The 22,612-nt window shown below is 50.7% G+C and overlaps 11 protein-coding genes across 11 annotated transcripts; 7 read left to right on the top strand and 4 right to left on the bottom strand.

Annotated features, from left to right (window-relative positions):
• Positions 1–263: 263 nt before the first annotated feature.
• On the top strand, positions 264–1,652 carry J4E82_007214 (uncharacterized protein; the record flags this gene model as incomplete). Its single annotated transcript, XM_051733461.1, has 5 exons — positions 264–457; positions 508–693; positions 759–1,004; positions 1,057–1,395; positions 1,460–1,652. 5 exons carry the CDS (start codon positions 264–266, stop codon positions 1,650–1,652), a joined length of 1,158 nt encoding a protein of 385 aa, XP_051586784.1.
• A 1,385-nt stretch (positions 1,653–3,037) lies between these two features.
• J4E82_007213 (uncharacterized protein) lies at positions 3,038–4,933 on the bottom strand (the record flags this gene model as incomplete). The annotated part of the gene is made up of 2 exons (XM_051733460.1): positions 3,038–4,688; positions 4,740–4,933. The coding sequence occupies 2 exons, from the start codon at positions 4,931–4,933 to the stop codon at positions 3,038–3,040; spliced, it is 1,845 nt and encodes a 614-aa protein (XP_051586783.1).
• Positions 4,934–6,393: 1,460 nt separating this feature from the next.
• J4E82_007212 (uncharacterized protein) lies at positions 6,394–7,442 on the top strand (the record flags this gene model as incomplete). The annotated part of the gene is made up of 2 exons (XM_051733459.1): positions 6,394–6,416; positions 6,647–7,442. 2 exons carry the CDS (start codon positions 6,394–6,396, stop codon positions 7,440–7,442), a joined length of 819 nt encoding a protein of 272 aa, XP_051586782.1.
• A 763-nt stretch (positions 7,443–8,205) lies between these two features.
• J4E82_007211 (uncharacterized protein) lies at positions 8,206–9,581 on the bottom strand (the record flags this gene model as incomplete). The annotated part of the gene is made up of 4 exons (XM_051733458.1): positions 8,206–8,646; positions 8,700–8,899; positions 8,983–9,039; positions 9,569–9,581. The coding sequence occupies 4 exons, from the start codon at positions 9,579–9,581 to the stop codon at positions 8,206–8,208; spliced, it is 711 nt and encodes a 236-aa protein (XP_051586781.1).
• A 99-nt stretch (positions 9,582–9,680) lies between these two features.
• J4E82_007210 (uncharacterized protein) lies at positions 9,681–10,054 on the bottom strand (the record flags this gene model as incomplete). The annotated part of the gene is made up of 2 exons (XM_051733457.1): positions 9,681–9,787; positions 9,853–10,054. 2 exons carry the CDS (start codon positions 10,052–10,054, stop codon positions 9,681–9,683), a joined length of 309 nt encoding a protein of 102 aa, XP_051586780.1.
• Positions 10,055–10,796: 742 nt separating this feature from the next.
• J4E82_007209 (uncharacterized protein) lies at positions 10,797–12,035 on the top strand (the record flags this gene model as incomplete). Its single annotated transcript, XM_051733456.1, has 1 exon — positions 10,797–12,035. The coding sequence occupies one exon, from the start codon at positions 10,797–10,799 to the stop codon at positions 12,033–12,035; it is 1,239 nt and encodes a 412-aa protein (XP_051586779.1).
• A 627-nt stretch (positions 12,036–12,662) lies between these two features.
• J4E82_007208 (uncharacterized protein) lies at positions 12,663–13,403 on the top strand (the record flags this gene model as incomplete). The annotated part of the gene is made up of 1 exon (XM_051733455.1): positions 12,663–13,403. The coding sequence occupies one exon, from the start codon at positions 12,663–12,665 to the stop codon at positions 13,401–13,403; it is 741 nt and encodes a 246-aa protein (XP_051586778.1).
• A 326-nt stretch (positions 13,404–13,729) lies between these two features.
• J4E82_007207 (uncharacterized protein) lies at positions 13,730–14,567 on the top strand (the record flags this gene model as incomplete). Its single annotated transcript, XM_051733454.1, has 2 exons — positions 13,730–13,769; positions 13,819–14,567. 2 exons carry the CDS (start codon positions 13,730–13,732, stop codon positions 14,565–14,567), a joined length of 789 nt encoding a protein of 262 aa, XP_051586777.1.
• Positions 14,568–15,146: 579 nt separating this feature from the next.
• J4E82_007206 (uncharacterized protein) lies at positions 15,147–16,082 on the top strand (the record flags this gene model as incomplete). Its single annotated transcript, XM_051733453.1, has 2 exons — positions 15,147–15,288; positions 15,343–16,082. 2 exons carry the CDS (start codon positions 15,147–15,149, stop codon positions 16,080–16,082), a joined length of 882 nt encoding a protein of 293 aa, XP_051586776.1.
• A 605-nt stretch (positions 16,083–16,687) lies between these two features.
• Positions 16,688–17,548, top strand: J4E82_007205 (uncharacterized protein; the record flags this gene model as incomplete). Its single annotated transcript, XM_051733452.1, has 2 exons — positions 16,688–16,754; positions 16,809–17,548. 2 exons carry the CDS (start codon positions 16,688–16,690, stop codon positions 17,546–17,548), a joined length of 807 nt encoding a protein of 268 aa, XP_051586775.1.
• Positions 17,549–19,271: 1,723 nt separating this feature from the next.
• Positions 19,272–20,982, bottom strand: J4E82_007204 (uncharacterized protein; the record flags this gene model as incomplete). The annotated part of the gene is made up of 4 exons (XM_051733451.1): positions 19,272–20,578; positions 20,626–20,662; positions 20,709–20,731; positions 20,796–20,982. 4 exons carry the CDS (start codon positions 20,980–20,982, stop codon positions 19,272–19,274), a joined length of 1,554 nt encoding a protein of 517 aa, XP_051586774.1.
• Positions 20,983–22,612: the final 1,630 nt, after the last annotated feature.

The following is a 22,612-nucleotide window of genomic DNA, read 5'->3' as shown; positions in this document are numbered from 1 at the left end:
GTCCCACCCACCGGGTCTAATGCTGGCAAAAGCCAAACCTCCTCAGCTATATGTAGAAACGTAGTTGCGGCCTTTTAACTGGAAGTGTTCGACCCCCCGTCCCCGCATGCGTAGACCTTCGCGATGCTCATCTTTGCGCGATGTGGGCAACCGAGCATATTAAATGGCACCTCCCCGCGATAAAAAAAGTCCTTGTCGCTCAGCCAAGTTTTTAGGGTCTTTTTCGGCTGCCTCCTCCTTACTGGTTCTACATCAACCTCAATATGCGTTTCCATGACTTCCCAACCGCAGTTCTGGCGTTGGCCGGTACCGTCCAATCCCTGGTGATCGAGAAGAGGGACTTGCTTTCGGATCTCCAGAACCGGGCCCTTGAGAATCTGAAGGCTGCAGAGAAAAATGGTACACTTGAGAGGGTAGGAGAGTGCTCTATTTCTACCGCGACAGTTCGCAAAGACTGGTAAAGGTTTTGATACATTTGAGTACGTGAGAAGACTAACATATCCCCAGGGCTTTCATGAGCGTAAACGAGCGAAAAGCATATGTTAGTGCTGTACAGTGCATGTACAACGCTCCATCCCAATCCGATCCGGCCCTAGTACCTGGCGCCAGGACCCGCTACGATGACTTTGTTGCACAACACATCAACCAGACCACAACAATCCACGGAACTGGTAACTTTCTAAGCTGGCACCGGTAGGTCGTGGCTGTCCAAATCGCATATGAGATGTATAACTGATGTCACGCCTCCACATCTGCAGGTACTTTGTGTACGGTTACGAGAAGGCATTGAGAGACGAGTGCGGATACAATGGCTCCCAGCCTTACTGGAACTGGTTTAGCCATACAGACGACCTCACTAAGCACCCTGTCTTCGACGGCACTGCGACGAGCATGGGTGGAGACGGTTTATATGTAAAGCACAACGGAAGTGCGGGTGGCAAAGGCACAATTGCGCTACCTTCCGGCGCAGGAGGTGGTTGCATCAAGGACGGTCCATTCAAGAAGTAAGTGCAAGATCTCCTCGAAGGGATTTTGCAAATTTCTAACAAAGATCAGTCTTCAAATCAATCTTGGTCCTATCTCTCCATCAATGGCCGGAGAGACTGCATCATCATCGCCACTTGCCTGGAACCCACGCTGCGCAAAAAGGGATCTTACCTCCTACGCATCTTCTACTTGGTTAACCTTTGACAACCTCTACAACGTCACCCTTGGGGCAGCCTCCAAGAACATCGGTCTTTTTCAAGATGAACTTCAGGGGCGCTTTCCCGACGGCTTTCTCGGCATGCACGCCGCAGGTCATTTCTCAATTGGCGGTGATGGCGGTGATGTCTTCAGCAGCCCAAACGACCCTGCTTTTTTCCTACATCACGCTATGGTCGACCGCGTATGGTGGTAAGTTGCGACTGCACGACATGTATGTGAGACAAAGACTGACTTCGTACCTCTACATCTACAGGCTTTGGCAGGCGCTGCACCTCAACCAGGCCAAGTCCATTGCTGGCACGATTACCATCTTCAACCAGCCACCTAGCCGAGATGCCAGGCTTGATGACCCTATCCAGATGAACTACCTTAATATGCCAACGATAACCAATGAGGAGATGATGAGCACACTAGATGGAGAACCGTTATGCTACATCTATGTGTAGAGGACATGTAGTGTGCGTTACTCTTAGTAGTGAACAAAACCCCGACTTCACATATTGTGAGATGTTTCAAGAGCTGTGTTACTTAATGATTTCAAACGAAAGGCACTATCATCTGTGTTCAGGACTATACAATGGTTTGACGACCCTTTGCTTGGCCTTAGCTGCGTTTCCAGCTTGTGCATTGCCGCCATGACCAACATCTTTCTTCGATCAAACTACAATTTACTGGTGGCTCACTTCGTCTTGTATGGAAGCACCAATGTCTCATAAAGTATCAAGCGCCAGCGAAGCGAGGATACATGGCCACTTCAGCACGCAGGAAGCCGAGCGAGCCCGAAAGCGTCACGGCCAGAATCGTGGGCGCAACGCGCGACAATCAGGTGCGTTTGCTCGCGCAGGACCAATGAAATTACAACGCGTGTCTAGCAAACTCAAAGAATGGGAGCCTGAAGGCTGAGGTTCACAGTAGGCATCGGAATAGAGTTTGGACCAGATCCGTGGTCCAAGAATACCTGAAGGACGGCCCAACCTAGCACGCGAAGCTAAGGCACGTCACGACGCGCATCTCGACACTAAAGCTACTGCAGAATAAGCTTTTTATGTTAACCTAGAAGAAATCGGCCTAGGAGCTCGTCTGGATAGAATGGATGTACCCACCAGTGAAAATACTGTGATACATTTAGCACGCACCTGCCCAGATCTCAAACATCTTCATCTGGAACCTGATGTTTCTATCACGGAATCTTGCGTCCCACCCATCTCTGTGGTATAACCAAAGATTTCATTGCTTAGCGTTGGCGGCCAAAATCGTCGCACTGACAGCTTAAACCCAACTGATCTTATGCCCTTGGCCGACGATCCGGTGATCTCCGTCCGCACGCCCAAACTCAAGGATCTAGACTTGCGTCACGCAAACCAATTTCTGGGAAGTTATGAGAACCATTACCGGACAGCTGGGCAGGAAGAATCCGCTGGATGTGCATTTCCGGTATCACAACGTGCATTAGGAGGAGATCTTCAAGACCGGCAGGGAGGAGAAACAGATGATGACTGAAGCCCAGAGGGTACAGGTGGTGCCCCAAGCAGCCTTACGTTTTTAGCATGTGATTCGGGTGATAGTGGTATCCCAAGATACGGAGTGAGCGGAGTATAATTATACACAGTGATGTTTTTTTTTGGGTGTTAGATTATACTCACTTTGAGCTATTCGAGATCGAATTTACAAATCGATTGAGTTACATGGTTGTGTAAGACTTGGATGGAAGATGAGAAGATGAGTGGTCGTGAACCTATGGCTGATGAATTGATGGAATACTAAAGTAATCCTACTAGCACCTTACGTGTACGCGCTAGTCAGCAGTCATTGCCATCCTAGGTCCCATCATTCACGCAGGAATAATATCGGCCACGCTCCTCCAGAAGTCGCATCTCATGCCGCGTCCATCCTCCCACGTGTATGCATTGACAAGTGTAAAGTTATTCATGAGACCTGGTCCGGTGAAGTAAGTCGTGTTAACCGGTGAGTTGACATTCAGCGAACCAATTGCCATCTCACCACCTGTCTGATTGAGATCGAGCTGATACGGTTCGGCGACCGAGAAGGCTGGCCATTGAGTTGCAGCTGTGATATCTGCAGTATTGTTGGACGAAGTAGAGCCAGCTGCTACGGAAGCCGATATTGATGGGTTGCCTTGAGTGATGAAATTTCCCCAGATGTTCATGAATGCGCGCTGGAAGTCGGCGCTTAGGTATGGCACTGAGCCTAGCTGTCCGAAGTATCCTTGTACGTCGGCACCATGGGTGGCTGGGAGAGGGCTGAATTGGTACTTGTATGATGTACGATTGTTGCCAGTGTATGCTTCTGCCATCCAGTATGACGGGCATACGAAAGTCAGTTCAGCGTAAAGGTTGTTAGCACGCTGCTGCTGTCCTGTAGCAAGCGAACTTTGATCGAGCGCACTAGGTCCAGTGACACCATTCGTCGCAAACTCATCAGCACTAGAATCGTTCGCAGCGTTGCTGATTGGGTAGTAGCGCAGCACCTTTGCGATGTCAGAGTCTGTGAATTCGGGCAAGTTGTTGCGAAGCCAGGTGAGGAAGTCGTCTTCGGAGGTGATGTCTTGAGGTACGAATAAAGGCCCCTCGTTAGCATTGTTTCCGATCAATGCATTTCGCCCATTCACGCGATTTTCAAGCAGCTGGCTGCTGGGCTCATCCTGAACGAAGATATCGTCGGTCACTGGCAAGAAAGCCCAAGTTCCGAATGTCGCAGTGTTTGTCACATCGACAGAAGCACTCTGTAATGTCTCCGTATCTTGTGATACCAAGCAATCAAAGATTGTGGAGGATGCGTTGCCATATGCGGTAACCGAGCAGTTTGCACGATCAGCAAAAGCATAGTAGTTCTGTGACGGAATCCAATGGTCGTAAGCATACTGTTTGGGGAGGTATGGCGACGCAGCGATGGTGCTGCGGAACAGAGAGTCGCCCAACGAGCCACCATAGGCCATATCTTGAAGCATGACTGATCCACCGCCAGCACTTTCACCAGATATGGTCACGGCTGAAGTGTTACCTCCAAATTGTTCGATGTACGTCTGGACCCACTGAAGAGCGAAAAATTGGTCCAAGAGTCCCGCGTTTGCAACACCTTTTCGTACTACTTCGTCAGACGCGAGAAAACCAAACGGTCCCAGCCTGTATTGGATTGAAACAACGACAAAGTTATTTCCAGTCGTCGTAAGGAGTTCAGTAAAATCTTGTCGGCCATTGCCAGCGCCATATCCACCACCATGAATCCAAACAAGGACGGGAAGACCTGACGCGTTGGCTGGGCTTTGAACGTTCAGGAAAAGGCAGTCTTCCGAGGTTGGTGTTGTTGCACCACCTGATTGCAAGCTCGGCTGTCCGTTGAAGCCGACTTGTTGGCATTGAGGCCCATAAGCATCAGCGGAGATGGTTGAAGTTCGGTTGACGGATGGTGCTTGGGGTCGTTGCCAACGTAGACTACCGGTCGGTGGTGCAGCAAAGCGAATTCTTGAAGCAGTAGATCAGCATCAGTTCCTCACCAGTGATGGATAAGCATACCCTCGCCAAGTGTTGATACCAGTGCTCGTGTTGCTGGTACCCTGGTAGATTCCATAGCCTAGATCGACTTCTAGAGCATTGGCTGTAGTACTCTGTCTCTTGCGCAAGACCTCTTTGAACGGCTGAGGATGAGGTAGCGCAGCAACCGCACCTGAAAAGGTCACAACGCTTGCGATGAGGGATGACAGTAGCATGATGATGATTGGAAGCGATACACACAGGTCTGAACTGATGCTCAGCTGCGTGATGCACAGGTACTTTTAAATTGCATGCGCATGCTGGGTTACCAATCTCGGACGCATCGTCACCGAAGACGACCGGACTTTGATTGACCAGGCACTCCGTTCTCGGGTGAAATATCGTGCGTCCTGCCAAGATGTGCTAGATGCTACGAGTGAAGCCGTCCGTTGATCCGCGACACTAAAAAACAAGCCTTGCCGCGGGATGACGCCTAGCTCTTCCAGGTAGGATACAGAATACCCAACTATTGGCTAGCTGCCACATAACGGCTGCCATGATGTGCCGAAGACTGGGATTTGAGACTCTTCGGCCCCTAGCTCTCGGGTTGTATAGAAAGGACGGCATGGGTTACCGAGGATCCACCCCTCAAAAGAGCGACGAAGTCGCAAATTGGATATTAGCCATACCCCGCATACCATTGTTCGGATTTAAGGTCCATCTCATTTTTTTGGTATCCTTGACGTCTGGTCCGTGTGCTTTGGTTGCTAAGCATCTCGCGTTCGCTCTCTCTCTTGTAGCGATCAGCATCGGAAGTCTCGGACTAGCATGCGCTTTGAACATTCAATGTTCTACTCTTTATCTATGTCTAGGAGGCAGTACGAAGGGGCTGTTGACCTTGTACGTATCTACCGCGTACGCGAGCATGACGTTTAACACCTGCATGTGCCGTTTGCGGAGTTAGGAGTTCTGCGGACGCTGATTCAGTGATTGCATCATGATGCCTCTAGTGTGTTGAGATCTAGCTCCAGAACCGAGGGTAGAAACCAATTCTGCACCTCGTCCTTTTCCCCGGAGTCTGTGGTCAATCTGGATCTCGCAGACGGCAGATGCAGAGATCAAGTGTGAATAGTACGCGTCCTGGGTACGCGTCCCGACCAGAGCCACTGCTCTGGTACCTACCAAGGCCGGTAGACACCATCTCTTCTTCTGCTTCATTTTGGATGCGAATGCAAACGAGAAGAGCAATGCGAATGCTTGACCTGCGAGAGTTGGTTGCAGCACCTTCAAACTGAGGAGATGTGTTGTTGCGATGGCATCGAGTCGGTGGCTTCGCGTTAGCTATACCTCCCCATTAGTCCCCATCTGCAGTCGCCTAGCGTGTTTGCTCTGCGCGTTGAAATAATAGCTTTTAAAGGGCCCAGTTGGTATCGCCAATGTTCATACGACTCTTCAACACTACCTCTTGTATCAAAATCGCGCAAATTCGCCTATGATGAGAGGTCGGAGCGGCACCCGGGAGACGCTCATCGGTTGGTGCTACTAGGCCTTGTTGTATCCCGCACCCATGGGATAAGGAGTCGTCGGAAACAACGTTCGACCCCTCTGGCGCACCGTCGTCTGGCGTCAGGTGTGACGATGGGAATAAGAAGCTCTATAGCTCTTCGTGCTCCCAATAGCTTGCTGATAAGGGTGCATGCAACCGAGTGCTACGGGCAGGTAAGCGAGGCATTGTGATTGGGTTGTATGGCCGCTGCACCTCTCGACTCCGCCACCACGCCGGAGGATACGGCACCAATAGCTCGTGTCTTCAGTCTGACAATAGAGGCTGAGCACAAATCCGATATTATGGCCTCAGCCACCCATTCCTCCTCCGTTTGCCTTGCGAGGACAGATTCGAGCCTTAGACTTTTCCCTCCCTAACCCTACTGCTTCTGTCTTTGCTACAGTGACATTGGCGACATCATGATCTTTGGCGGCCTTGAGATTGTTGCAGGTGGATACCTCATCCACCGACACTACCGGAAGAAGAACGACAAGGAGCAGCTTGAGGCAGAAGCCCAGAAAAGGCGCCATAACACGTTTCCTGGTGCCAATCCGGCGAAGCAGAATGGCTGGAACACGCAAGCTCATCATCGTCCTCAACACCATCAGCAGCAGCAGCAGCAGCAGCAACAACAACCTGCGGTACCACAGCAGAAGTATGCGTGCTATGCTCCAGCGGCACAGCCTCGACCACCGATATACCAACCGCAATGTCAAACTCAGGCCCAGCCTCAGTACCAATCCCAACCTCAATGCCGACCGCACGTGCTTCCCCATACTCAGAGCTTCAACATTCCACGGCGGCCTGTACCGCAGCGGAAACCTCAGATCATCATACAACCTTCTCTCCAACGAACCGACTCCTTTGCGACGATATCGCGCATGCCCATCGCGAACGGCTCACGGCCACAAGACATACCTGAACAGACTAGCCCTGCGGCTGGTCTTTCACCTGTACCGCAACATGGCATCTATGGAAATGCAGGCTTCTCGATGTCGACACCAACTTTCGGTGCGACGCCTACATCTCCTGGGCTGACCTACGAGTTGGCTACCGAGCCTCAGGGTGGTGCTAGTCAGACTATTGATGACAACTGGGAGACATATGGACATGGCCATGGTGGTGGAGGGCTACATTACGCGCCCACCGTGTCCACTGAACTGGGCGAGCGGGATCCGCCGCCTCCTTATACGCCTTGATACATGCATGGAACGTCTCAACCCTTTCTTCTCTTCTTTTCACTTCATTGCGCTATCTTCTACTTATTGTATACTTTAATACAAATATTGAGTACACATGCCCTTTGCAGGACTACTGTCTGCCATCGAATCTCAGAGCTAGACCTAGTGCCAGCTCGGTGGATACGTGTATGCCGTCACCGAGCTGAGTCTCGTCCGCAAACAGGCGCAGTAAGGAGACACCCAGCACGGAACTACACAAGACAAACATCTGCTGTCGGTTACAAAATCTTGCACAATGTGTTATGCAGTAGTGTCTTGCCATCTTGCCATAACTGCGACACCATGCGAAGAAGCACCTATTAGGCGTTTGCGCATGGTGGAGGCTATGCAATATCGGCGACACCACTCAGCCTCGCCCGCATTCGGTTAGTGACAGGAGGCATTGAGTGTTATCCTCCCACCTCTTCCTGTTAGTTTTCGCAACGTCCTGCATCTTACAACAGACTAGGTGTGATGCACAAAATCTCTCTAGTCATCGCTTACGGTGGCTGTTTCGTGATTACATGGTAAACTTGGGCTAGGCGACCGCTGATGCTATAGTACCGTTATTACCCCTTGCAGATCTAGTCCCATCTCCTTACTTATTCAAAGTGAACACACATGCAACCTCAATAAAACATCTCCCGGCAAACTTACAGAATGCCCGACTCAACTACCAAATTAAGAATTATGCCAAAACTCCAATGCCGTCAATCTTTGACAACCTCACGAGTAACCCTGGTCAGATGATTCCACCAGCATCTCCCGCCCTCCACGCTTCCGCCCACTCCTTGACCGCTTCGTAGTCCCTACACACCCTCGCTGTATCCCAACCTTCGGTCCCGATAAACTCCTCTCCATCTTCACCAACCATCTGATGGGTCACTTCTAGGTTGGTATCAGCAGCACACATGAGTGCTTGACGCAGGTACTCAAAGCAGTGAGTGATGTGGCCGGGATCGTCGTCCTCATCTTTGGCCGACAGAAGAGCCTCTATGAACGGGTTCAGCTTGAACACTGTAGGGGATGTATGGTCATGGCCGTTTCCGACGTGATTTTCGGAGGATGATTCGGGCTCGCTATGGGGAGAGCCGGTGTTAGGAAGCGATCTTGCTTGAGGTTGCTGATGTTGGAGTTTGGCGAGCTGGTATGCATTCTTGTAGAAGGCTGTTCGAAGACCGTGCTATTTGACTCGATTAATAGAGGATCGTGTACGCTAGTGGTGGGAAACCATACCAGACAGTGTATCTCATGAAACACGGCAATAGCTTTTACCTCGCCGTTTTTTGCTAACTTAGGGTGTTGGATGAAGCCTCGACCTTGCGGCATGATGCTTTCCCAAGTCTCTTGCGTCTCCAGGCTAGGCTCCGCGGCGAAGCTGGCGTTGGCCGACCACCACACGTTGTCAATATTACGGTGCGAACTGCCCCATTGTGCTGATGTCTAGTAAGTATGGCGAAGAATGCTACACGCAGGCTTAATCGACTCGTGCAGAGAAGGCGATATGGAGCGAACATACCAATAAACCCATCAACTTCCTTCTCCAAAGTGAACAGTTGGCTGAGGCCGAGACCGACTAAGAAGCTTAGCAGAGCAACAAAGAGGTATCCGCATATGTGCATGCAGGACCAATGCCAGGGCCGTCGAAGCCTTTTAGCGAGCAGCAAGTCTTCATCTGCATCATGTTCCTCTTTCTGAGCGGACACGCCTGGAGAGATGCATGTGTCACCTTCTCCCTCGGTCGAGGTTGACAAACGACGATACGACTTGGCTTTCTGCGCAAAGAGGTTGAGGCTCAACATTGTTACATGATAGAAGAAAAAAGCGCCGCTATGCTGCGGTATTAAGAGCAGGCTCATATGTACATGTGGCAAGGCCCATGCTTGAGATATTAAATTGGTTAGATTGACTCTATTGGCAAGACTGAAGACCTTATTCAGGATAGAAAAGAGTAAGCCCTTGGACACGGGAAGGATGCGCTAGGATGTGGACGTTCGGAGTGAAAACAATAAGGGATATCTTGATTCGGTAAACGATCAGAAGACTAGCTTATCAATTCTCCGCGCTGGCTGCAGCATCGCTACCGTCATCAAAGGGTGTCGTACAGTTCCTCGCCATTCGAAACCCAGCTGCCGTGTGGCTAAACATACTCACGTCTATCTGCATCGTGTGGTTGGTCCGCCATAGTTCCCAGAGGTTGGGTCGTATGAATAGAGACTAGTTTAGCTTCTTGTTGCCGACCGTGACCTGTCTGCCTTGGCTGCGCTGGTACTGGAGGAAGCCAAAGACAGCAGCAGCGACAACGCCAAGCATAAGGACATTGCCTATCGCATGGTTAATATCTGCACTTAGGCTGGCACGCGAGTCGGGGGTTTCTTTGCCAACTTACCGAGTATGAAGCTAACAATGCCGCCAGCAAGGTCCACAAGCCCACGGAAGAAGTTAACAACGAGGTCGATGATTTCAGTAGCGAAGTTGAGTGCGAACTGGGCCGTCTTCTGGACTAGTGCTCCAGCAGTAGTGAAGAAGGACCACACAAGCTCGACTAGGGACTTGACGAGGTCGCTGAGCGCGTTGACGATGGAAGACATGTTGGTTCGGCTGTACTTGTGGGTAATGGTGAGTGGTGTGGTGTAACAGGTCTGAGGCGAGAGTGTTAGGTGGAGATAATGCGGTGGAGCTTTAGAGGGAGAGTCTTGTTTGTGGGAAAAGTTGTGTTGGTTCGTGTGCGACAAGGCGCGACTGCCATCAAGACATGTCGATGACTTCCAAGACGCGGAGAATGACGCGGGGCCTACGTGAGAGTGTGTGAAACTTGCTGTTCCAAACAGCTGTTGCCGGCGATCTGGAGGGCGAGGCCTGCCTCTTGCCTGCCTTGCATAGCGTTGCTGGTTGGCTCTGCGGGTGAATGGCCGTTGTTGTGGTGAGATGTGACGTCACATGTGTAACGTGGGTGAACGCCTGTTTGTGCAAGAAAATATGACGAATCAGACAATATCAGAGAAGGCACGATTTTAATTGGCAGAGACAGATGATTCGACAACAAAGAAAAGCAGATGAAGGTTCTGAAGAGAAGGCGCGATGAGAGTAGAGGACGCTGGCCGTTATGGGATGGTGGTAGTATCCAGCGCATACCCACGGTCGTTTATTCTTCTAGTATTGCTACATGACGTGTATCCTTTGGAGGGAGATGGTAGACTGTTGATACGACGTGTATGCCTAGAGGCGTGTTGTTGTAGAGGGAGGTCGTCGTCATTGGCGGCTCGGCAGCTCGGCTTGAAGCGGAAACCTCGTCGTACCGTCGCTTCCTTTGTACCACGGCAGCGCAACAAGATGCCTACCTTTGACAAACTCTTAGCGAAAGGCAAGGCGAAGCTCTCGGAGTTTACTGGGCAGCCTTCAGGCGGCCATCACCAACAAGGCCACCCGAACCAGGGCTATCCGGGCCAGCAGCCTCCCCAAGGTTATCAACAGCCTCCCACAGGCTATCAACAACCACCTCAAGGCTATCAGCAGCCACCGCAGGGCTATCCTCCGCCAAACCAAGGGCAGTACACGGGGAGCCAATATCCTCCGCAGTATCCGCCCCAGAATCAGCAATGGGGTCCCCCTCAGCAGCAATGGGGTGGTGCCCCTCAGCAACAATGGGGCCCGCCGCCTCCGCAACAGCAGCAGTCTTTTGCACCACCCGTCCCCCAGGGTAGCAAGCCACAAACCCCTCAGCCTGGCGGACCGCCGCCCACTCCACAGAACAGACCGCAGTCTGCGCAGCCTCCTCCGCCACAAAACATCCCCCCACCACAGGGCGAGCGCGTGTACTGGAAGCCGTCCTTTGACATCGCGACGCCCGTGTCCCAGAACTTCCGACATGAGATTGGCGACCATGGTTGGGGCAACGACGAAAAGCAGATGTACACGGACAATGCCGCAAACTCGTTCCACCACGACAACCGCCTGATTGTACGCGCCCTCGTCCAGAACGGGAGCTACACTTCTGCGCGCTTGACCTCGCACCAGACGCTATCGCGACCGCGCGGATACTTGACGGCGACCTGCCTACCTCCTTCCGCACCAGGCATCTGGCCTGCGTACTGGATGCTACCTGCTGACCCCTTCAAGTGGCCGACGGACGGCGAGGTCGATCTTGCTGAGAGCTGGAACGGCGAGACAGAGAATCACTCGTGCTTGCACTGGGGCTCATACACCGGCGAAGACGCACAAAAGCATCGCGTAGTCAAGACATCCCTGCCAGACTTGGCACGACAACCACACACATACGGCTTCGCTTGGATCGAAGAAGAGGGCATACCTGGGTGGAGAGGGCGCATGATCTGGTACATCGACGGTCGGCCAGTCATGAAGGGCAGCATACCTGAGGGCACCCGACGCATGGAAGACTTCAGGATACTCATCAACATCGCTATGGGCGGCACTGTGAACCAAGGAAAACTTCCAGCGGACGGGTACTACGACTTCGTCATCAGCGATCTGAAGATGTGTGAGGAGCCACAGGGTGGATGGCAACAATTCGAGCATGCTTGGAACAGCACGCCTGAAGGCAAGGCCATGTAGCGACACTTAATTTCAGCTAATTGGCATACCACGTTCTGTCTTTAGCTTGATCTCAGATCCTTAAGTACCAGCTGAATGCATCTGTGCAGCACATGCAAAGTGGAGGCACTTCACTACGACTACCCACCTGTGAGCGCTAGTGAAAGTTCTAATCCCCATATCTCCTGAACCACTGACAAGAGCAACAACTGGTTGCGGGCTGAGTTCCAAGTAATATTCCACTCCTCTCTCCACACGGTTTTAAGCTTGACAGCCGCAGCACGAAACACCATCAGTACAACGCTCGACTAGCATTTCAGTCTAGCAAAACACTGCTTACATGGCCACTTCCAGCAAAAGCTTCCGGTTCATGAGCCTGTGAATCCGTCACCGAACTATGTTTCGAAATCGGAGGGAAACTTTGGTCACCAGAGTCGACCAGGAAATGAATGAGATACCCAGATGAGGCCACCAGCACTATATGCCAGACTAACTATATGGACTCTAGCGCCCCTTGTTCCTTCGGCTACCTGCTATTCATAAGGCAATATATTGACGATTCCATGCTCCATCCAAACAAATACCTAGCCACGGGTAATCACAAGCACTCCAATATCCATTCTCTCTCTTCAGACCTACGAGATCACCATGTCCGCTCCGCCACTTCTAGCACTGCCTGGCGAGCTTCGCAACCGCATCTACGAATTCTGCGTCGAACCCAAAACTTTGTACATTCCGAGGTACCCCAAGCGTACAAAGAAGCATTACGCACATGCCCGCTGTCGACTGTATGGCAGCCTTCGGAATGTGTGTCGGCAAATGCGAGCAGAGTTCGGATCGCTGTACATGGCCAAGAATGTTATGGTCCTTCACCAAATCACCGCAAACGCATTTCTCGAAACTTTCCATCCCGAACTGAGGCAGCCGGAAGCCGTCAGCGAAGAGTCGCTGTTAGAGCGCAGTACCGCCGATTCTAGCGTACAAAGCAACATCCTGGTTATGACATACTTCAACCAGCGATACGATGCTACACCCCTCGCACGCCTTTGCATGAAGCATCCCAACTTCAAAGTCACTTTCACCGATGCGAGTGCGTCCCTCCGTCTCGCTGTCGTCCTAGACGACTTCTTCGCCAAAATCTCGTCCGGTGTATTTCGTCCGGACTTGGAACGCCTTATCCAAAGAGTCGACATCTCCTGCAGCATGCTTCCTGAGATGCGCTTTACTTTCCATTCTAGACGCGCAATGGAGGATCTTTTTGAACAGGATGGAGCTGCGGATCCACGGCAGGCGCTGATTAAGATGGGTGCGCCGCCTATGAACGCTTTCGCTATCTTTTTCTTAGCTGAGACTGAGGATGTGTATAAGCGCTCTGCACCACTACTTTAAGTAATCATGTCTGGAGTACACTGGCCCAGATCTTTTTCATCGCTCACTTCTCATGACTGAAATGATTTGGTTGTTAAATGTGAACAGGTTTTCTGTCTACCAAACTGTCTAGCGTGTTTGCAGATTGATTACGTACTGCACGTGAAGGTGAAGCCCCGCCACCAAACACCATGTAGGCACCTGGCGTTACGCATGATCCCCCGTTGCTTGGCGGTCGCATGCTCTTCTCCACTCATTCATCTCTTACACAAGTATTACCTACGACCGACAAAACTCCGTGAATTTCATTCATGGTTACTGTGTAAGCGCAGAGGCAGCAGATTACAATGAGCACTCAAGACAGTCGACTTCTTGCCCTACCAGGCGGTGCGTGCTTCGTTTGGATCAATCCAAACATGGCTGACATAGTATACAGAACTGCGAAACAAGATCTACAGCTTCTGCGTGGAGCCGGTGCCTGTCTCGCTACGTCTCCGCCACGAAGACAACACTGAGCCAGTGGGAAAGTTCCGCTGCTTAATGCAGACATGTCGACAAATCCGACGCGAATTCCAACCTCTCTATAAGAATCAAACCACCATTCGGCTAGAATCCACCTACCACTACGCTCGGTATATCCGCGATTTCTACCCCCCAGCTGACGAGGATACTATGTTGCGTTACCGTGGAAGCATCATCAGTTTAATCAACCACAGCTCTGATACGTATGGCGAGAAAGAATTCTACGATGTTGATATTGCTCGTGTAGTCCAGCTTGTCGCACGTTCGCCTAATGTACAATTCAAGTTCGAACTACATGAGCGTTTGCGAAGATTTAGTGCACGGCACGCTGTCGCACAAATGAATAGCATGCTGGCGTTGTTTGCTGATCCGTCCCAGTCGAAGTGGCGCGACATGGCCAAGGCAACCAAAGAGCTGAGGCTTAGGATCTGGAATAACGATTCGAAAATAAGAATCACCATGAACGAGGAAATGGCCAGGCAGTGGAAGAGTACGGTCTTTAGGATCTGGGACGACGCAACTGAGCCCACGCGGGGCATACGGGAAATCAGGCTTGCATATGCTGATTCAAATGCAAGTTGGCGCCCTTATGTTCGTCGCTACGAGTTCCCTTTCGATGACTATCGGGACAAGACCATTAGTTGGTCATGGAGTGTTCCGTAAATGAACACTAAATCATTGAGATGGGCTGCGCATTGTGAGTAGATGCAGCGCCATGTGGATGGAGATTCGTGCAAGGGTACTTTTGATGTCTTCGAATCATGGATTGGGTTATTCGATTTACCGCTCAACATTGCATATCAGATATTGACTGAAGGATATTTCCTGTTCTCGGGACGGCTGCTCATTAATACAGGTGGTATGATCTTTGCAGATTATGACATATCTTTTCTATTTTTCATTCGTATTGTCCAGCCGCAGACGAGGCCTAGTAGTACGGCTGGAGTAAGCACTCTACCTAGTCCAGTATGGGAATGCTTCTTCATATCTGCATCTTAACTCCCCACCTCTTGGAAGTAACATGATTATCATGTACGCTACTAATGTTGATGGATCAGCGGTCGTGAGATGCTTGAGTGTACGTTCGCAACCGCGGGCTGTGACATCACAGCAAGCTCAATATTGCTAGTTGACAAGACCCTGCATGCCTGCCACGCGCCTTCTACGCGACGCGATTCACGATACAAGTGCAATCAACAGCGCTGACCTGCGAGTTGACAACACATTCTCCTTACCCATATCATGGACAGATATGCGCCCGAGTTGTCGATGCTTCGTTTGAAGCGACGCCGTGACGATGACCAGCAATGCAATCACTATCCGCCATCGAAGAAGATCGCCCAGATTACGCTACCTCTTTCTAACTTTATGCGACTTCCTGCGGGTAAGTAAGTCCTGTAAGCAAAACGTTGGGCGGTTAGGTAACATACGTGTCTAGAGCTTCGCAACCGAGTGTACAACTATGCTACTATTGAAGCACCTTCTCAGCTACTCGTACCGGTCGAGAGCTTCCAGCTACAACAGCAGGCCCAACGCGCTACCGGGATAGCAATGACACAAGTCTCTCGACAGATCCGATCTGAGTACCGGCCCATGTGGCTCAGACACGCAACGTTCGTCATCGACTGGCACTCCATTCACGCGTTCTTACAGGCTTTCTATCCAAAGGAGAGCGAGTATGGCAGGGGTCCCAAGGAACTGATCCTGCAGTACGACCAGGAACACGACTATACGTTCAGAAAACCGACGGACATCACACATCTAGTACGCCTGGGCTTAGCATTCACCGGGTTGCAGATACGCTTCATCAAGGGCGAGGAAAGTGACGACCAGAGCGACGCTGGGAGCACTCTCACAGAACTGGTGCAGTTTGGTTGTATCAATCGTGATGACCGCCAGAAAGATAACAACGTGGCCGCCGAAGCCAGGCGTACGTGGCGACAGGATATACAAGAACGAACGGTTACCAATATCTTCGCTACACAGAACTCTTCAGACAATATTCTAGTGTTCGAGTTTGTATTCAGCACAAAATCTGCTCTGGAGATGAATGTTGCTTCATTCCAAGATATCGGCAAGGAGGTAGGTATTATGGTGTTGCTCAAAGATTTCACAAGCACTCTACACTCATTACCTGGCTATAGGCTTCTGGCAACTCGTCGATACTTTCCCAGTTGAATCAAAGGCAACTGGAGCTGAAGCGCGCCATCATGGGCTGAGTATCATAGTTTTGAACTGCGAGTAGGTTCGCGAGTGAGTAGCCCTTCATGTACCGTATATACCCAGTACATTCCAATCTTTCATATGGAAGGTCCTTGTAGCACTGTGATGAACATTGAACGTACTTCACCTTATTCTTAGTAGTTGTCCTAGATGGATCACAAAGCAGTATGTAGATTCAGAGCACGGGGTGTCGTGGTAGTGCTGTCCCGAGCGAAGACGACATGGGACCGACGTGTGTCAATCTCACTCCATCTTCGGAAGCACCAAGACACATACGTACGGTATGCTCATGACTCATATACCTGTCTGGTATCTGGTGAGGTGTACCAGGCGCAACTTACTCTTACTCTTGAAGGTCTCGCCAGATCCGCGTTTAGTAGCAAACGACGTGCCTTCCAAATATGAGCACCACTCAGGCATCAGTACTAGTAACGCGCTAACACCCTTGGAGGGATTGCTTCACTAGACCCTTCCACCTACCCTCTCTCAACTCACTCAATCGTTCTTTACATACATTGATAGCTACTACTCATAGCTGCGACCACCACAAAGTCCCTTCGATGAAACATCCTAGTGCCGATGTGAGGAGTCGAGAAGACTACTTCCGGTTTCTGGACCTGCCAGCAGGTAGGCGCAAGCTTGCCAATCAACATTACGACTGAGACTAATATGTCTAATTAGAGCTGCGTAACCGCGTATACGACCTCGCCGCCAAGACTCAAGCCGACCTACCGCGCTGCGTACTCCCATGTCTTGCACTTGCGCAGGCCTGCCAACAACTCCGTATCGGGTATCGCCCCATCTGCATCAAGCGAGAGATCATCATCGATTGGGAGAAGGTTCCCGGCTATATGCGCACTTTTTTCCCTACAGTCAACGGCAAGATCGAAAACATTGAACTCATACCAACGAGCATGACAATAGTAACGCCTTGGCGTGGAGAGCCAGGTGAAAGTGGACTTCAGCTCGACATACTTCCAATGATCAAAATTGGGCTGTATCAACCTGGTTTTACCTGTGAATTCATTCACGATGCTGAAAGCTTGGAAAAGATGAAAGTTCCTCCTTTCAATCCCGAAGACCCTCATTTCGGGGACCTCAGGGATATTGCAAAATTTCTCCATGAAGATACTGCGCCACTGAGGATTGTTATGAATCATCGTGGTGAGGAGTGGACATCGGATATCGAAACCGGCAGGATCACTAAGATCTTATTGTGTGATATCGGTGTGCTTGAAGAGCCAAAAGCCTTGTTTTATGTCAAAAGTGGCGGTCTGAGTCTGGGGGATGAGTCGGGTGATGTGGAAGAACAGGAGAGGAATATAGAGCATGCTTACTTCGAGATGGTAGGGCTTCTCGACATCTATCCGGGCGAGTTCATTACTTTTCCTGGCTTGAGGCTCGTTGAACAATCGTATTGATAAGGAAGTGTGTACGAGTCGGTGCCCTAGCCGAACCGTGTCTCACTTAGTGACACATCACATGGAATTCTCCTAAGCTTTGCTGATAAAAAATTGGATTCTTCGTGGAAAGTGCATCCTCAGCTCAGATACCAGTTTAGATAATTTGTAACATGCGTGCTTGTAGGGTCATTTGCAACCACTGCACACTCGCTCCCCATGAACACAGCGATACGGTCTCCTATTCTGGCAGGAAGGTGGGCGTCATGGGAATTCGGTAACAAATAAGATCGCGTATCACCGTCCACTCGCTTCCACTTCTCTTTCTCACACTGTTCATCAAATGGCCCAGCTTTAACGTCAATTAAAAGGTACATCCTTCCGTAGTACCACCATCTCAAAACTTGTTTTACAGCTCCAAACGCCCGGCCCTTCTACCTTCTTGCGTACCTCTTGATATCCTTTCTTACGCCAGTACACCCCATTAATACATTCCGCGGCCAAGATCCAGAGCGTCAACACACCTTCGCCCTGTTTCCCCTCTCTTTGAAGTGCAGCTCTCGCGTTCGCAACAAGATACAACTCGAGAAAGTTGAGCAATTGGACAGCAAGGCCACGATGGTGATACTTTGGATCACCATCCACAGACACGATTTTGATTTCCCACCCGCTCTCTTTCCCAGCGCTTTCTCTTGCCCATCCGCCTTTCCAAGGTACTGCGGCGGCGCACGCAACAGGTTTCATGTTTTCCTTGCCATTGACCTTTTCAGCCTCCTTCGCAACGCCGGATTCATCAAATATCAACGCGATGACGCTGCCTTCATCTCCAAGTAGTGTATGTAGCTCCCCCTCATTCGAAAAGCGGAATGTCGTGTTACTCCATTTGACCGGATCGATGTCTTTTGAGCGATAGAACGCGTCGTTGACGAGCTGCGTAACAGACGTTGATAACTGTGGATTGGCTTTCAATTCCGGTGGCGTAAAAAGAGTTGGGCTGGATAGCTTTGGTGTCGTCATGTCGGAAAGTTGGGTTACTCGATCAAGCTGTGCCGTTTTCGAAAATCAAGCCTCGATGGAGAAAGCTTCTGCATATTAAGAAGAACGCCATTGAGTCATACTGTAGGGCGTGAACAATGGAGATATCCCGCGTGGAGGCTCATGGCGTGTATTCGCCGACGCCTTGTCGGAATCGGAATAGCTTTTTTTCTTTGATTCCGACGGCAACACACCTTCTTTAGGCTGATCTATGGCCGGTCTAGAATTCACATCGTACTTTGACAACCGTCTTGCGTCCCGCCTAGAATTGTACTTTCTTTGAAACAGGTGATGAACTTAAATGTGGATTAGGTGCTATAGAATGCTGGGATGTCCGGAAGTATGCCAAGGTTCCAGCGCTTCGGATAACAACCAGCACCGGAGTTTGATCCGCAAGCCTATTCTTGAACAAGATTGAAATGAAGCCTCGTGTGATGACGAACTTTACAGGTCAGATCCAGGGATGGAGTCATGCCAACAGGATGAAGGATAAAAAGCATGTGTTTTGGTCTATCTCAAACGTGCTTTTGGGGGACAACAAGCTAGCGTGCATGGTATCATAAAGTGGACATTACAAAAACGCTACAGAAAGAGACGAAAATTTGAGGATCTTGCGCGATCGACGCGACAGCTCCTACCTTTCATTAATGCAGGTCGACAGGGGTATCTTAGATAGTACAAGTCTTTCATGCGGCATGCTCGGCACGCTTCATGACCACGACTGCCAGCTTGGCTTCTTCTGGCTTAAGCCCCGTGGTGGGTAGGGCGACTGATGCATGTTCGACAGTGGCATGGGCGTTGCGCTCCTCTCTTTCTCGACCTCATCGCTCAGTACAATGGCTGGCAAGGGCGTCAAAGACGACTTCTCCGTTGGTGTATGAGGATGTGACACGAGGGATGCAGAGCTAGCTGGAGATCTTGGTGATGCAGGAGATTTGGGTAGCGGGGGAAGTGCCTCCAAGTCATGTCCTTCAAAGAGCCTGGTGGATCGCATGCTGGATGCATGGGAATTGTGCGCCGTGGTGTAGCGACCAAGCTCGATGTCTTCGTAATCACGGTCGCAGATCATATCCGTTGTGATGGTTGAAGATGGCCGGATACCGGTGGATGGAAACGCTGTACTCACTGGCGAACGTGTGACTTGTATCTCCTTGTGGACATGTACGCCACCATGTGGGTCGACAGATACGCCAGTATGAGAGTCGTGATACCCTTTGGAGCTGTGCGCCCAGCTTCCGGTTGTGAGGTTTGGCGCGAACTTCCTCCATGAATGTTTCGACTTGGTTTGCGCGCTATCCTGGCGATCATCGGAGCCTGCTGGTGTCCTAGTTCTTGACCGCTGAGTAAGCTTCTCGTGGAAGAAATGCTTGAAGAAAACCTTCATGGCGGGAGCGTTCGCACACAGGCATCCAATATGCAGCTCAAGCATGCAAGTGAGAAATAGGTTCCACGTCGACCATGTGACATCGTACGTGCCATAGAATGTGTACCAGCTGTAGTAAGCTCGTACGCATCCAAGGGCAACAACACCGTAACCCATAGCAAAGATACCAAACAATGCTAGCTTTTGTCGAAACGGTATCTGGAGGTTCCAGTAGAGGAAGGTAGGAAGTATAGCGGTCAAGAGGTCTTGCGCCACTGATATAATGCTAGCAGCCAAAACATCGGCACCTTCATCGAAGCAGTGGAATTCGTACCCCTGTAGCACCTTGATGATATTGACTTGATCCCAGAACGCTGAGATTGGTTGGCAACCAAAAATCGGGGCCAGGGTCAAGGCGATACTGTAGGCGATGATGAAGATGATACTCGCCCATGTCACCCAGACGAACTTCCTCGAGACGGCTCGCGATGAGAGACGTCGGTAGAAGAGCAGAATGGAGACCTTGATAAGACCAGTTGCGACACAAAATATACACTCTGTTGCCAGAACGTACTTGCGGGCGATGACGATAACTTCGGGGTCGAATAGGTAGTCTAGGTCCCAGATGTGTCGATCGAACGCTTGATGACTCGCTAAAAAGGCATTAGCTTTGTTTTCACTGAGAGACTTCGGACATTACCGAGAGGATAGAGAACTGTCAACGCGATAGTTGGGATCTATCATTGTCAGCATAGCCATTGCGAGGCACTACGAGCAGCTTACGAGGGCAGCGAACATCAGCCAGTCTATATGTGTGAAGGCACGGAGTCAGTGTATGTCTCACATGCATTTCGTAGAGTCTTGACTTACCGTCCCAACCAGCACAACGTTGATGAAAGACTCTGACCCACATCCTTACAAGAGTCATCACGACAGTGATTGGTCCCATAATGCAGGCCAGCAGCACAATGGTATTTGGTCGAAGTACCGGATCGACATAGTTGGGTTTTGGCCAACTAAGCTTGACATCGAGGGGAGGATGTATGCCGCCAGGCATTGTGTAAATAAGTCAGAAAGTTTTGTCTTCCGCGGATTGCGTCCAGAGTATAAGAAAGTTCAGCAACGGCTTTTCTAGCGAAGGGATGCCTACCATATGTGCGTGGTGGCTTTTGAAGTGTGGGACATGTTAAATGGAGTAGGGGCGTGGGGAGGCGTAACAAACCCACCAGGGCTTGATGGGAGTGGGTCAACCACAAAAAACAAAAAGACATAATCGACCAATGCAGGCGGTGGGAATTGTAGCCGTTGAACGAGCGCATAACGGCAGTCGAAAGCCTTTCCGGCTATGTACCCACTCGCATATACGAACCTCAACGCGGAGATGGGATATACTCCGTATGCAATAGTTCGCGTGGCTGATATTAGTGTCCAAGATGCTGATCGGTCAGGTGTACCGACTCTTCGCTAAGCTTTATAACATGCACTCCAGGGACCATATCCTACTCTGGTCATTACTGATCAGTGGTCTGATTGAGGGGCCAAGTGGAGTGGCTGCAGCATAAACACTCGACCTTGGACCCTGGTATATCTTCAGTGTGGGTAGCTGCAAGGAAATTATCGTCGACTGCCGCTCCTTGCGCGTACACCATGGGCCCTAGGAAGAGTAAGGAGCATTGTGACGATGTCGGACCGGGTCGACTGGATTAAGGGTGCTCTTCCTTGCTTGACCACAAAAACACATGGGGATATTGACGAAACGCGAATCCGAATTTGCGTTGCCTCGCATGGATGGTAAAACAAGCGTAACCGACATTTTTCGAGCCAATATGAATGTACGGAAGTCGGGCACTCCCGCCACGGTGGTCCTTGTCAAGAATATATCCGAAGTGGCGCCTTTCGATCGATATCATCGTACGTGATCTTGTCGGTTATCGAGCTTAGAAATTCCTCAGCCATGCAGGCAAACGGGTCTGCAGTTCAAAGTGGTGTAGAGGGCCCAGATGTGACAAAGTTGCATATGGTGGCGAGCGTATGCAGTCACTTTCGAATTGGGAAGACTAGGTGGAACTGCAACTTTGAACCAAAACGAGATCAACAGGTCCGAAAGTTAAATGCGGAGATGACGGGGGGTTGCAACATGCCGTCATCACATGTGCGCAATAACAGGTTCGCAGCTAGGTCGCAGAAATATAAGCTCGCAATTTGCAGGAAAAGGTAACAGAGTTGAAGCAAAAAAGTAAAGCCGGGTAGATCTGGAGCTGTCAGGTACCGGTGAGACGACGAGGAAGCGTTCGCACCCCCTGCCTGGTGTGCATCAGACTTGGCGTGTGGTGGGATCGGGTCCGGAAAGTGGGGGCGGCGTGGAGTCTGGAGCGCGAAAGCGGACGCGAGAACTGCAACAGCGGCCTGTCTACCTAAGTAGGATAGGGTGCTGTGAGCGACATGTGATGCAATTCTTGGGATACCTGTTCCCGCGACTGCACAAGTAAGGCGAGAGACTTGCGTGAAGGGCGCAGGAGAAAGAGACGTCGCGCGGAGAAACACGACATCCGCGCGTAATCAGGCGGATTCGATGACTCCAGCCTTGCGCTAGTATCTAGAACGGCAAGGTGCGACGACAGTCAACCTGCAAGAGAAACCTACTCAAGATAGCTATGTCAGCATCCTCGTTCCTACGACGCCCTTCT

Source organism: Alternaria postmessia (assembly GCF_024291825.1).
Source record: "Alternaria postmessia strain BMP 2775 chromosome Unknown scaffold_47, whole genome shotgun sequence".
Classification (NCBI taxonomy): Eukaryota; Fungi; Ascomycota; class Dothideomycetes; order Pleosporales; family Pleosporaceae; genus Alternaria; species Alternaria postmessia.
This window is presented reverse-complemented; position numbering and strand designations above follow the sequence as displayed.